Source organism: Taurulus bubalis (assembly GCF_910589615.1).
Source record: "Taurulus bubalis genome assembly, chromosome: 6".
NCBI classification, from domain to species: domain Eukaryota; kingdom Metazoa; phylum Chordata; class Actinopteri; order Perciformes; family Cottidae; genus Taurulus; species Taurulus bubalis.
The window spans coordinates 140,165-153,753 of record NC_136594.1 but is presented as its reverse complement, the minus strand read 5'-3'; the positions used below and the strand labels follow the sequence as shown (position 1 = coordinate 153,753).

The 13,589-nt window shown below is 50.6% G+C and overlaps 2 protein-coding genes across 2 annotated transcripts; one reads left to right on the top strand and one right to left on the bottom strand.

Annotated features, from left to right (window-relative positions):
- eif4a3 (eukaryotic translation initiation factor 4A3) lies at positions 1–5,660 on the top strand. Its single transcript, XM_079219598.1, has 11 exons — positions 1–226; positions 1,125–1,197; positions 1,275–1,404; positions 1,482–1,614; positions 2,864–2,944; positions 3,026–3,167; positions 3,369–3,507; positions 3,588–3,703; positions 3,810–3,917; positions 4,470–4,597; positions 4,668–5,660. The coding sequence occupies exons 1-11, from the start codon at positions 76–78 to the stop codon at positions 4,682–4,684; spliced, it is 1,218 nt and encodes a 405-aa protein (XP_079075724.1). The 5' UTR covers positions 1–75; the 3' UTR covers positions 4,685–5,660.
- An 18-nt stretch (positions 5,661–5,678) lies between these two features.
- Positions 5,679–13,286, bottom strand: soul4 (heme-binding protein soul4). Its single transcript, XM_079219599.1, has 6 exons — positions 13,224–13,286; positions 11,283–11,475; positions 9,908–9,993; positions 9,095–9,236; positions 8,554–8,731; positions 5,679–6,525 (listed from the first exon to the last, which is right to left on the bottom strand). The coding sequence occupies exons 1-6, from the start codon at positions 13,239–13,241 to the stop codon at positions 6,351–6,353; spliced, it is 792 nt and encodes a 263-aa protein (XP_079075725.1). The 5' UTR covers positions 13,242–13,286; the 3' UTR covers positions 5,679–6,350.
- Between the last annotated feature and the right edge of the window lie 303 nt (positions 13,287–13,589).

Below are 13,589 nucleotides of genomic sequence, written 5' to 3'. Positions count from 1 at the left end.
TTTCTTCCGCGTGCTAGCAGCAGAACGTCGCACTCTTTTCTTGTTGTTGGTCTCACAGAAACAGCGCAGAGGAAGATGGCTGCTGTCGGGCTGCAGAGGAAGAGGCTCCTGCGGGACGAGGACATGACCAAGGTGGAGTTCGAGACCAGCGAGGAGGTGGACGTCACCCCCACCTTCGACACGATGGGCCTCCGGGAGGACCTGCTCCGCGGCATCTACGCTTACGGTACGACGGGGATCCACGCGGCCTCCTGGGCGAGGGGGTTAGCTTAGAATGCTAAAGCTAACTGTTTATCTCCGCGACGAGTTCAAGCAAAATAGAAGTTAATTCTACTGAAGTTCATCTTTTTAGTTTACAGAAGCTCCACGTGTATCATGTTATTTACTTTATACGGTTTGGTGTTTTAATATTAATCTGTTCCTCCAGTTAGCAGTAGCTTTAGTTAGCATTAGCTTGTTAGCAGTACCTTGAGTCAAGCGGAAGTATAGTGAGCCTCCACTGGGTCTGCTGGTCTCAGCTCCCACTGGGTCTGCTGGTCTCAGCTCCCACTGGGTCTGCTGGTCTCAGCTCCCACTGGGTCTGCTGGTCTCAGCTCCCACTGGGTCTGCTGGTCTCAGCTCCCACTGGGTCTGCTCAGGGTTCTTACGTTCATGGAAAACCTGGCACAGTCATAGAGTTTTAAAATGGTTATTTCCAGGCCTGGAAAAATCCCCAAAAGTGTAGTAAAAGTCATGTAAATGTGTTATATTCATGTGTTCATGTCGTTCATTTACTCCGAGTTTGAGATAATGAATATGCTTTTAAAAGAAAGACTCAAAATATAAGCAGGAATACATACAGGCATCTATATAAATGTTTATTCTTTTAATCAAAATCTTGTCTCATTCATTTGAGTCATTTAAGGTTTACTGTATGCTTTGTGTTCTCATTGTTAGTTTAAATACTACATTTACTCACTTTTTACTGTTTACACCCAGATTTCACTAAATGCTTGTAATGGACATTTGGGTTAAAGTCATGGAGAAGTTTTGGAAACCATTAGTCAAAATGTGTATGAACCCTGTCTACTGGTCTCAGAGGCCTGATGGTGCTGAATGACTCATTTAAAGGTTTTGTCTTTCAGGTTTTGAGAAGCCGTCAGCGATCCAGCAGAGAGCCATCAAGCAGATCATCAAGGGCCGGGACGTCATCGCCCAGTAAGACCTGAACTATAGGGACCTGTGGGGATTACCAATGTTCTGTAGGTGTTCTCTAACGGCCGGTCTCTGTTCAGGTCTCAGTCTGGAACAGGGAAGACCGCCACCTTCTGCGTGTCGGTGCTGCAGTGCCTGGACATCCAGGTCCGGGAGACCCAGGCCCTGATCCTGGCTCCCACCAGAGAGCTGGCCGGGCAGATCCAGAAGGTAAGCCCCGCCCACACGTCCACCGCCGGCCAATCGTCTGAGCTCTGGTGGTCTCTGATGGTCTGTCTCTGGTCCAGGTGCTGCTGGCTCTGGGGGACTACATGAACGTGCAGTGCCACGCCTGCATCGGAGGGACCAACGTGGGCGAGGACATCAGGAAGCTGGACTACGGCCAGCACGTGGTCTCAGGGACCCCCGGACGTGTGTTTGGTGAGTAACACGAGACCAGAGCCCTTCATAGACCTGCTGCTCTCTTTACGTAGAGACCACGTCAAAGGGATCTGCCCCCTCGCATGCTAAGTACCTGTTATTCATATATCTCTGGGCATACTTCATATTTAAACGTGGACCCGAATGGACCCGAGGACCCCCTGCATGGTGGAGGCGGACCAAAGCAGTCCTCTGGTTGGTCTTCCTCCGTGAGCTGAGTCAGCATGGTGCGCGTTAGGGCTGTGCGGTATACCGGTTCAAACCGTATACCGGTTTCAAAATTACACGGCCAAAGTGCATGCTGGGAAGTTGGGCGGCGAACAGCTGTTTGTGTGGCGTGTCTTCCGGTCTGCCTCTTCCTGTTTTTTTCGGTGCTGTAATTTTATAACAAGTGTGAACCATGACTGAGCCCAGTTACACTGACAGGTAAGTAGCTCCACTGCCTCCCAGTATTAAACTGTAAAAAGTCAATGTTGTTGCTGCTGTTGTTGTGGCTATGGACGGCTGTCTAATTGACTGGTGCTGTTAATGGAATCAATGTGTTTACTTGTTTAAAAAAATATATACCGTGAAACCGCCAGAATCTTACAAAATACCGTGGTATGAATTTTTGGCCATACCGCCCAGCCCTAGTGCTCGTCCACGTGGCCGTAAGTCCAGTCGGGTTTGTTACCTTAATCACGTTGTACCTACTAGGGGTGGGAATCACCAGAGGTCCACGATTCTATTTATACTGCGATGTATTGAGATTTATTCCCTTTTTTCCACCACAATTTGGGTGGATAGGTGGATTTCACGTGAGGAAGTGCGTCTGAATGACGGCCGCTTCAGCGCTGCTAGAGGACCCGCAGCCAGTTTGATGCTTTTTCTAACGTCTTTGAGCAGCGGCCTGTCTGCATGTTGTCCTGTGTGTTGCGCAACAGCTGTGAGAGCAGCGGCGCTACGAGTGACAGGAAGTCCAGACGGTTGATTTAAACGCGGACGGCGCATTTCTAATTTCTAAGTTCGTTAAATTATCATAATTATTAGAGGAAATTGTGAGGGTATTTGGTCCCCTCGGTTGGAGGCCAGGTCTGCTATTGGTCTCCTCGGAGGCCAGGTCTGCTATTGGTCCCCTCGGTTGGAGGCCAGGTCTGCTATTGGTCTCCTCGGAGGCCAGGTCTGCTATTGGTCCCCTCGGTTGGAGGCCAGGTCTGCTATTGGTCCTCTCAGTCGGAGGCGACCAATAGGAGTTTGTTTGTTTCCTCAGACATGATTCGCCGCAGGAGTCTGAGGACCAGAGCCATCAAGATGCTGGTCCTGGACGAGGCGGACGAGATGCTCAACAAAGGTGAGACTGAGCGTGTGCAGAAGCTGTGATGTCACATCTTTTTAAATGGCGATGTCATCGCTGACCTCTGACCCGGTCCAGGCTTCAAGGAGCAGATCTACGACGTGTACCGCTACCTGCCTCCGGCCACGCAGGTGGTCCTGATCAGCGCCACGCTGCCGCACGAGATCCTGGAGATGACCAACAAGTTCATGACGGACCCCATCCGCATCCTCGTCAAACGGTAGACCAGGACCCTGTAGACCGACCAGGACCCTGTAGACCGACCAGGACCCTGTAGACCGACCAGGACCCTGTAGACAGAACCCCGTGTAGTGTATTATAATAGAACCGTGTAGTGTATTATAATAGAACCTCAATATTCCTCAGTGACTACACACGTATACATGTGTACTAATACTCGTACGTGTGTATTAATACTCAGAGACGAGCTGACCCTGGAGGGCATCAAGCAGTTCTTCGTGGCCGTGGAGAGGGAGGAGTGGAAGTTCGACACGCTGTGTGATCTGTACGACACGCTGACCATCACGCAGGCCGTCATCTTCTGCAACACCAAGAGGAAGGTCAGCTCCTCCTCCTCCTCACGGGTCACCTGACCAGCGCCGCAAAGCCTTCTGGGAAGCTGAGTCTGTGTGTGTTTCAGGTGGACTGGCTGACGGAGAAGATGAGAGAGGCCAACTTCACGGTGTCGTCAATGCACGGAGACATGCCCCAGAAGGAGAGGGAGTCCATCATGAAGGAGTTCAGATCCGGAGCCAGGTGAGACCTGTCGACCAGACCGGGACCCCCCTGTCGACCAGACCCCCCCCCCCTCCCGTAGACCAGACCCTGTGGCTTGTTCCTCATGATTGTTGGTCTGTTGCAGTCGTGTGTTGATCTCTACGGACGTTTGGGCTCGAGGTCTCGACGTTCCTCAAGTTTCTCTGATCATCAACTACGACCTGCCGAACAACCGAGAGCTCTACATCCACAGGTACGCCTCACACCTGTATCACTGCACGGGAAGTAGTCCCACAGGTACGCCTCACACCTGTATCACTGCACGGGAAGTAGTCCCACAGGTACGCCTCATACCTGTATCACTGCACGGGAAGTAGTCCCACAGGTGCGCCTCACACCTGTATCACTGCACGGGAAGTAGTCCCACAGGTGCGCCTCACACCTGTATCACTGCACGGGAAGTAGTCCCACAGGTGCGCCTCACACCTGTATCACTGCACGGGAAGTAGTCCCACAGGTGCGCCTCACACCTGTATCACTGCACGGGAAGTAGTCCCACAGGTACGCCTCACACCTGTATCACTGCACGGGAAGTAGTCCCACAGGTGCGCCTCACACCTGTATCACTGCACGGGAAGTAGTCCCACAGGTGCGCCTCACACCTGTATCACTGCACGGGAAGTAGTCCCACAGGTGCGCCTCACACCTGTATCACTACATGAATATGATTTAAAAGTAATCAACAGTAGTGATACTCTTGAATAAAAGTGAAATAGTTCCCAGTTGAAACTCTGACCTCCTCCAGGATTGGTCGGTCCGGGCGTTACGGCCGTAAGGGCGTGGCCATCAACTTTGTGAAGAACGACGACATCCGCATCCTGCGGGACATCGAGCAGTACTACTCCACCCAGATCGACGAGATGCCCATGAACGGTACGCCAATCAGTGTTCAGATCAATACTTCAGGATCAATACTAATCAATAATAATCTTTGTCTCTGCAGTGGCTGATCTGATCTGACCCCGCCTCCTCTTGGAGCCCCGCCCTTTTACTTCCTTGTCTTTTTATTTCGTCATCAGTTTAACGTTCAAACGACTTTGAGATGTTTTTGTAAATAAAGTTGTTTTGGTTTCACTTCAATTTTATCAACCTTCTGCTCATGAAGATGTTTTAACACTTATTAACCATTTAATATAACCTGATGCAGACGATGTGGGTTGATGCCCCAAGTCCCTGTCATGTGATCACATGACTCACTTTATCATGTGATCGTATCACTGTATAATGATATTATTGTCTGAGGGTTCTTGATCTGGACTCTCAACTGAACACTTCAGACTTCTTTTGACACAAAGTTTTATTGTGAAAGGGAACAGGAAGTAACTTATTACATAATATAAGGTGCAGGATTAAAACACTACATATTTATCAAACTACTACAAGTTCATCTTTTACAAAAATATTCACTTTCTTGTGAAAAACTTCTTGTGAACTCGGCCTGGACCAGAATCAAGGACCTGGACCAGAATCAAGGGCCTGGACCAGAATCAAGGGCCTGGACCAGAATCAAGACCTGGACCAGAATCAAGGGCCTGGACCTAAACCAGAATCAAGGGCCTGGGCCAGAATCAAGGGCCTGGACCAGAATTAAGACCTGGACCAGAATCAAGGGCCTGGACCTGGACCAGAATCAAGGACCTGGACCAGAATTAAGGGCCTGGACCAGAATCAAGACCTGGACCAGAATCAAGGGCCTGGACCAGAATCAAGGACCTGGACCAGGACCAGGACCAGAATCAAGGGCCTGGACCAAAATCGAGGCCTGGACCAGGACCAGAATCGAGGCCTGGACCAGAATCGAGGGCCTGGACCAGAATCAAGGGCCTGGACCAGAATCAAGACCTGGACCAGAATCAAGGGCCTGGACCTGGACCAGAATCAAGGACCTGGACCTGGACCAGAATCAAGGACCTGGACCAGGACCAGAATCAAGGGCCTGGACCAAAATCGAGGCCTGGACCAGAATCGAGGGCCTGGACCTGGACCAGAATCGAGGGCCTGGACCAGGACCAGAATCGAGGCCTGGACCAAAATCGAGGGCCTGGGCCTGGACCAAAATCGAGGGCCTGGACCAGGACCAGAATCAAGGGCCTGGACCAAAATCGAGGCCTGGACCAGGACCAGAATCGAGGCCTGGACCAGAATCGAGGGCCTGGACCTGGACCAGAATCGAGGGCCTGGACCAGGACCAGAATCGAGGGCCTGGACCAGGACCAGAATCGAGGACCTGGACCAGGACCAGAATCGAGGGCCTGGGCCTGGACCTGGAACAGGACCAGAATCGAGGGCCTGGACCTGGACCAGGACCAGAATCGAGGACCTGGACCAGGACCAGAATCAAGGGCCTGGACCAGGACCAGAATCAAGGGCCTGGACCTGGACCAGAATCGAGGGCCTGGACATTAACTGTTGAACTGCTCCTTTCATGCTTTCATGTTTATGAGATCATATGAAGGTATGAATGTGTCAAAGGCATTCTGATTGACAGGAGAGGGCGGGACTTAGTCTCAGGTCTCACAAACCTGCTCTGATTGGTCACTTCGACAACAAAAATGAAACTCCTCTACAGCGAGCAGGTCAACACAGGCCAATCGGAGGCGAGCAGCAGAGCATGCTGGGAAGGCGTCTACGGGTCTCGCCTGAGGAACCAGATCTCGTTCCTGCGGTGGGCGACGCCCGGGTTCTCGTAGGCCGCCACCATGAACTGGTCTCTGCGGAGGTCGGCGGTGACACCCAGGACGTCCCACAGCAGGCGGCGCTGCTGGGTCAGGGTCTCCTCTGTGGTCGACCCGAAGAACGTCCTGCAGCCAATCAGAGAGCAGAACGGTAATTACTGTCGCTCTGACGGGACATGAACACACCACAAGTTAACTCTTTATTCAGGGCCAGTCTGTGACTGTAACGGTGCATTCAGGGCCAGAGACTGTAACGGTGCATTCAGGGCCAGAGACTGTAACTAACGGTGCATTCAGGGCCAGTGACTGTAACTAACGGTGCATTCAGGGCCAGTGACTGTAACTAACGGTGCATTCAGGGCCAGTGACTGTAACGGTGCATTCAGGGCCTGTGACTGTAACGGTGCATTCAGGGCCTGTGACTGTAACTAACGGTGCATTCAGGGCCAGTGACTGTAACTAACGGTGCATTCAGGGCCAGTCTGTGACTAACGGTGCATTCAGGGCCAGTGACTGTAACTAACGGTGCATTCAGGGCCAGTGACTGTAACTAACGGTGCATTCAGGGCCAGAGACTGTAACTAACGGTGCATTCAGGGCCAGTGACTGTAACTAACGGTGCATTCAGGGCCAGTGACTATAACTAACGGTGCATTCAGGGCCAGTGACTGTAACTAACGGTGCATTCAGGGACAGTGACTAACGGTGCATTCAGGGCCTGTGACTGTAACTAACGGTGCATTCAGGGCCAGTGACTGTAACTAACGGTGCATTCAGGGCCAGTGACTGTAACTAACGGTGCATTCAGGGCCAGTGACTGTAACTAACGGTGCATTCAGGGCCAGTCTGTGACTAACGGTGCATTCAGGGTCAGTGACTGTAACTAACGGTGCATTCAGGGCCAGAGACTGTAACTAACGGTGCATTCAGGGCCAGTGACTGTAACTAACGGTGCATTCAGGGCCAGAGACTGTAACTAACGGTGCATTCAGGGCCAGTGACTGTAACTAACGGTGCATTCAGGGCCAGAGACTGTAACTAACGGTGCATTCAGGGCCAGTGACTGTAACGGTGCATTCAGGGCCAGTGACTGTAACTAACGGTGCATTCAGGGACAGTCTGTGACTAACGGTGCATTCAGGGCCAGTGGCTGTAATGGTGCATTCAGGGCCAGTGAATTCTTTCAGGATTCGACTGTTTATCTCTGAGCAATGCCGTGTTCACACCGGACGCGACGCGAATTTGCGGCGCGACCAGTTTACATGTAAAGTCAATCCACAGACGCGCTGCGGCGCGAACTTGCGGCGAGATAGACGCGTTGGAGGCGGCGCGAACAGAACGTTTGACCTGGGGCGAACAAAGCGAAGGACGCGGCGCGAATTCGCGTGAGTTGAATTATCCCAACTCTGGCGGAGAAATCGCGTGACGCAAAGTTGCGGCAGCCAATCAGCGTTGAGAATCAGCGTTGAGAAGCTCCGCCCGTCACCACCGCCGTCTCCCCGTTGCTGAATGAAACTGCTGCTGCTCCGCCTGAACCAGCGCTGACAGCGGCTTCATTGAGACGCTGTTGTGGGACTACGGGTAATATTATGAACCCAGACACCATGGAGTTTGATGTTCCGACATATGTGGAGTTTACACAACAAGTATAAAGCAGAACTGGTGGTTATTTCCATGGTGGATGGCATAATCGGTATCGTTTTACGGAGATACGTGAGACGCAGTTCCTGGAGGAGTCGGTGAAATTCAGCGAGCTGTGTGCGGCTACGGATGATGTTATGAACCCGAACACGAGGGCGTTTCATGTTCCCACATGTTTAGGACTTCCACAACAAGTATAAAGCAGAACTAGTGGTTATTTATTCCATGGTCGATAGCGGAAATGAAAGCTTCGTCGCTTGTCTCTCACAGAGGCAAGCAACAGAGCTAAGCCACGCCCCTTTGGTCGCGCCACAAATTCGCGTTTGGTGTGAACGCCCTCTTTCTACTCGCGCGAGTAAACTTCCGCGGTGGACGCGGCGCCGCAAATTCGCGTCGCGTCCGGTGTGAACACGGCATCAGGATCAATGTGATCCTACGTTTCTTTACAGCGTTTGATATGAAGGATGATGATGATGATGATGATGATGATGATGCTGATGATGATGCTCTGACCTGGCGATGACTCTGATTGGCTCTCTGTACATGATGGTGACGTCGGGGTCGGATGGTTGGGGCGGGCGGGTCTGGAACTCTGCCGGCAGGAAGTAGTTGGTCTGCACGTCTTTCCTCAACGCACCGCCGTCTACCAGGACGGCGGTGACCACCGGCACCGTCATGCCCAGATACCGGCCTGCAGCCATCAATACAGCAATACTTCAATACCGATCACCTGTAGCCATCAATATGATCAATACTGATCACTGCTGGTAGCCTGCAGGGATCAATATGATCAATCACTTCAATACTGATCGCCTGCAGCAATCAATACCATCATCATTTCAATACCGATCACCAGTAGGCGATCAATACTGATCACATCTCATATACAGAGGGTGAAATAAGTATTGAACAACTCAGTGAATATATTTCTAAAGGAGTTATTGATATTAATGTTCACCAGATGTTGATAACGAGTGATCAGTTAGAGTGGTCAATGGGAGTGGGCGGGGTCAGTGGGAGTGGGCGGAGTCAGTGGGAGTGGACGGGGTCTGACCTGCAGAGTTCTCGTTGCAGATGAAGCGCATCAGTTTCATGAAGCCCATCGAGATGCTCTGTTCATACAGATCCTCTCCTTTAGTCACACAGGCCCAATGGCCTGCTGGGTAAAGACGCTCCTCATACAGCACCTCCCCCATCTGTAAGGGAGGAGGAGACATTACATCCAGCACCTCCTCATCTGTAAGGGAGGAGGAGTCATTACATACAGCACCACATCTGTAGGAGAGGAGGAGTCATTACATACAGCACCTCCCCATCTGTAAGGGAGGAGGAGTCATTACATACAGCACCTCCCCATCTGTAAGAGAGGAGGAGTCATTACATACAGCACCACATCTGTAAGGGAGGAGGAGTCATTACATACAGCACCTCCCCATCTGTAAGAGAGGAGGAGTCATTACATACAGCACCACATCTGTAAGGGAGGAGGAGTCATTACATACAGCACCTCCCCATCTGTAAGAGAGGAGGAGTCATTACATACAGCACCACATCTGTAAGGGAGGAGGAGTCATTACATACAGCACCTCCCCATCTGTAGGAGAGGAGGAGTCATTACATACAGCACCACATCTGTAAGGGAGGAGGAGTCATTACATACAGCACCTCCCCATCTGTAAGGGAGGAGGAGTCATTACATACAGCACCTCCCCATCTGTAAGGGAGGAGGAGTCATTACATACAGCACCTCCTCTGTAGGAGAGGAGGAGTCAGAACTGGTACAGTGATGAATACTGTGTCTGGACTAGTACTGTATACTAGTATATAGTACTGTATACTAGTACTAGTATATAGTACTAGTGTTTACCTTCTCATGGCAGGATACTGGAGTGAAGGGCAAGGGCTCCCTCTGCTGGTGGTTGCGGGTCATTTCCTGTATGGGGGCCATCATTTCTGGAATACAAAGTTCAGACACGAGTCAGCTGACTGAGAACCCTATACAGGCTCCGCCCCCTCACCTGGAGGAACTGACACTACTAGGTACAGGCTCCGCCCCCTCACCTGGAGGAACTGACACATGGTGGGTACAGGCTCCGCCCCCTCACCTGGAGGAACTGACACTACTAGGTACAGGCTCTGCCCCCTCACCTGGAGGAACTGACACATGGTGGGTACAGGCTGCGCCCCCTCACCTGGAGGAACTGACACATGGTGGGTACAGGCTCCGCCCCCTCACCTGGAGGAACTGACACTACTAGGTACAGGCTCTGCCCCCTCACCTGGAGGAACTGCCACATGGTGGGTACAGGCTCCGCCCCCTCACCTGGAGGAACTGACACTACTAGGTACAGGCTCCGCCCCCTCACCTGGAGGAACTGACACATGGTGGGTACAGGCTCCGCCCCCTCACCTGGAGGAACTGACACATGGTGGGTACAGGCTCCGCCCCCTCACCTGGAGGAACTGACACATGGTGGGTACAGGCTCCGCCCCCTCACCTGGAGGAACTAACACATGGTGGGTACAGGCTCCGCCCCCTCACCTGGAGGAACTGACACTACTTGGTACAGGCTCCGCCCCCTCACCTGGAGGAACTGACACATGGTGGGTACAGGCTCCGCCCCCTCACCTGGAGGAACTGACACATGGTGGGTACAGGCTCCGCCCCCTCACCTGGAGGAACTGACACATGGTGGGTACAGGCTGCGCCCCCTCACCTGGAGGAACTGACACATGGTGGGTACAGGCTCCGCCCCCTCACCTGGAGGAACTGACACTACTAGGTACAGGCTCTGCCCCCTCACCTGGAGGAACTGCCACATGGTGGGTACAGGCTCCGCCCCCTCACCTGGAGGAACTGACACTACTAGGTACAGGCTCCGCCCCCTCACCTGGAGGAACTGACACATGGTGGGTACAGGCTCCGCCCCCTCACCTGGAGGAACTGACACATGGTGGGTACAGGCTCCGCCCCCTCACCTGGAGGAACTGACACATGGTGGGTACAGGCTCCGCCCCCTCACCTGGAGGAACTGACACTACTTGGTACAGGCTCCGCCCCCTCACCTGGAGGAACTGACACATGGTGGGTACAGGCTCCGCCCCCTCACCTGGAGGAACTGACACATGGTGGGTACAGGCTCCGCCCCCTCACCTGGAGGAACTGACACATGGTGGGTACAGGCTCCGCCCCCTCACCTGGAGGAACTGACACATGGTGGGTACAGGCTCCGCCCCCTCACCTGGAGGAACTGACACATGGTGGGTACTGGCCACTGCCTGCCAGTGTGTCAGCAGCCGGTCCCGGTCCTCTTCACCCATTGGTTCTGGGTTGTCAGTGATGTCATCATCCAGCTGATCGTCGTCTAGTCCGTCCAGATCTTCCAGAGAGATCAGAGCCATGCTGAGGACCAGGTGACCTTTGACCTGAAGACACTGAGAAGAGACGGATTGTATGTATGTATTATGTATTGTTGCTGGACCAGAAAAGAACACAATGACACAATAGTCTGTATAGAGAATATATATATATATATATATATATATATATATATATATACATATATATATATATATATATATACATACATACATACATACATACATACATACATACATACAGGTAAAAGCCAGTGAATTAGAATATTTTGAAAAACTTGATTTATTTCAGTAATTGCATTCAAAAGGTGTAACTTGTACATTATATTTATTCATTGCACACAGATGCATTCAAATGTTTATTTCATTTAATTTTGATGATTTGAAGTGGCAACAAATGAAAAAATCCAAAATTCCGTGTAAAACTTGCTGGTATACGGCTGCGTTGACCCTGGATCTCAGGAAACAGAGTGGACCGACACCAGCAGATGACATGGCACCCCAAACCATCACTGATGGGGGAAACTTTACACTAGACTTCAGGCAACGTGGATCCTGTGCCTCCCAGAGTCTGGAGGAGGACAGGAGAGGCACAGGATCCACGTTGTCAACGCAGCCGTATACCAGCAAGTTTTAGAGCACTTCATGCTTCCTGCTGCTGACCTGCTCTATGGAGATGGAGATTTCAAGTTCCAACAGGACTTGGCGCCTGCACACAGCGCAAAATCTACCCGTGCCTGGTTTACGGACCATGGTATTTCTGTTCTAAATTGGCCAGCCAACTCCCCTGACCTTAGCCCCATAGAAAATCTGTGGGGTATTGTGAAAAGGAAGATGCAGAATGCCAGACCCAAAAACGCAGAAGAGTTGAAGGCCACTATCAGAGCAACCTGGGCTCTCAAAACACCTGAGCAGTGCCAGAAACTCATGGACTCCATGCCACGCCGCATTAACGCAGTAATTGAGGCAAAAGGAGCTCCAACCAAGTATTGAGTATTGTACATGCTCATATTTTTCATTTTCATACTTTTCAGTTGGCCAACATTTCTAAAAATCCCTTTTTTGTATCAGCCTTAAGTAATATTCTAATTTTGTGACACACGGAATTTTGGATTTTCATTTGTTGCAACTTCAAATCATCAAAATTAAATGAAATAAACATTTGAATGCATCAGTCTGTGTGCAATGAATAAATATAATGTACAAGTTACACCTTTTGAATGCAATTACTGAAATAAATCAAGTTTTTCAAAATATTCTAATTCACTGGCTTTTACCTGTATATATATGTGTATGTATATATATATATGTGTATATATATGTGTATGTATATATATATATGTGTATATATATATGTGTGTATATACATATATATGTGTGTATATACATATATATGTGTGTATATATATATATATATATATATATATATATATATATATATATATATATATATATATATACACACATATATATGTATATACACACATATATATGTATATACACACATACATATAAATATACATGTTTTTATTTGTATAGCTGAGGAAGCTGCGGTCCATCAGCACCAGGTCCTCACGCCCGTCGGCAGTCGGGCTCATTAGCCTCGTGATCTTAACCCGGTTCAGTTCTGGGTCCGGAGCTCCGAGAGAGAAACCAGGTGGACCCAGATCTTGGTCCAGACCCGGTCCAGACCCGCATCAGACCCTATAGCCCCGCCGGGGTCCAGAACCGGACCGGGTCTAGAGACTAGCTGTTAGCACGAGTCGTTAGCTCGGGTTACAAGCCGGGTCAGGACCGGTCCTCACCTGGTTCTGGTCGCACATGCACAGGTGAGTCCGGGTCCGGGCCTCCGTCACAACAACACGACGCTGCTCCTTCTTCTTCTGTTTCCGGTTCACTACACTTTTTGGGACGCTTCAAAATAAAAGCTTGCAAAGTCTGTTTTACTTTAACGTCTGCGTGTTGAGACTGTAGCGACTCATCAGTGACGTCACAGTGAGAAGAGTTTAACCGGATTGTAACTGGATTTCACGCAATGAACAAACAACTGTTCCTTTTCCTCCTTTTATTTTGGTAGGTTCCGCCTATTGAGCATTAAGATGAAAACCCTTTCAGTAGAAAACACAGAAATATATGAATGTTCACAACACAGCTCTGGAGACGCTGAGTCA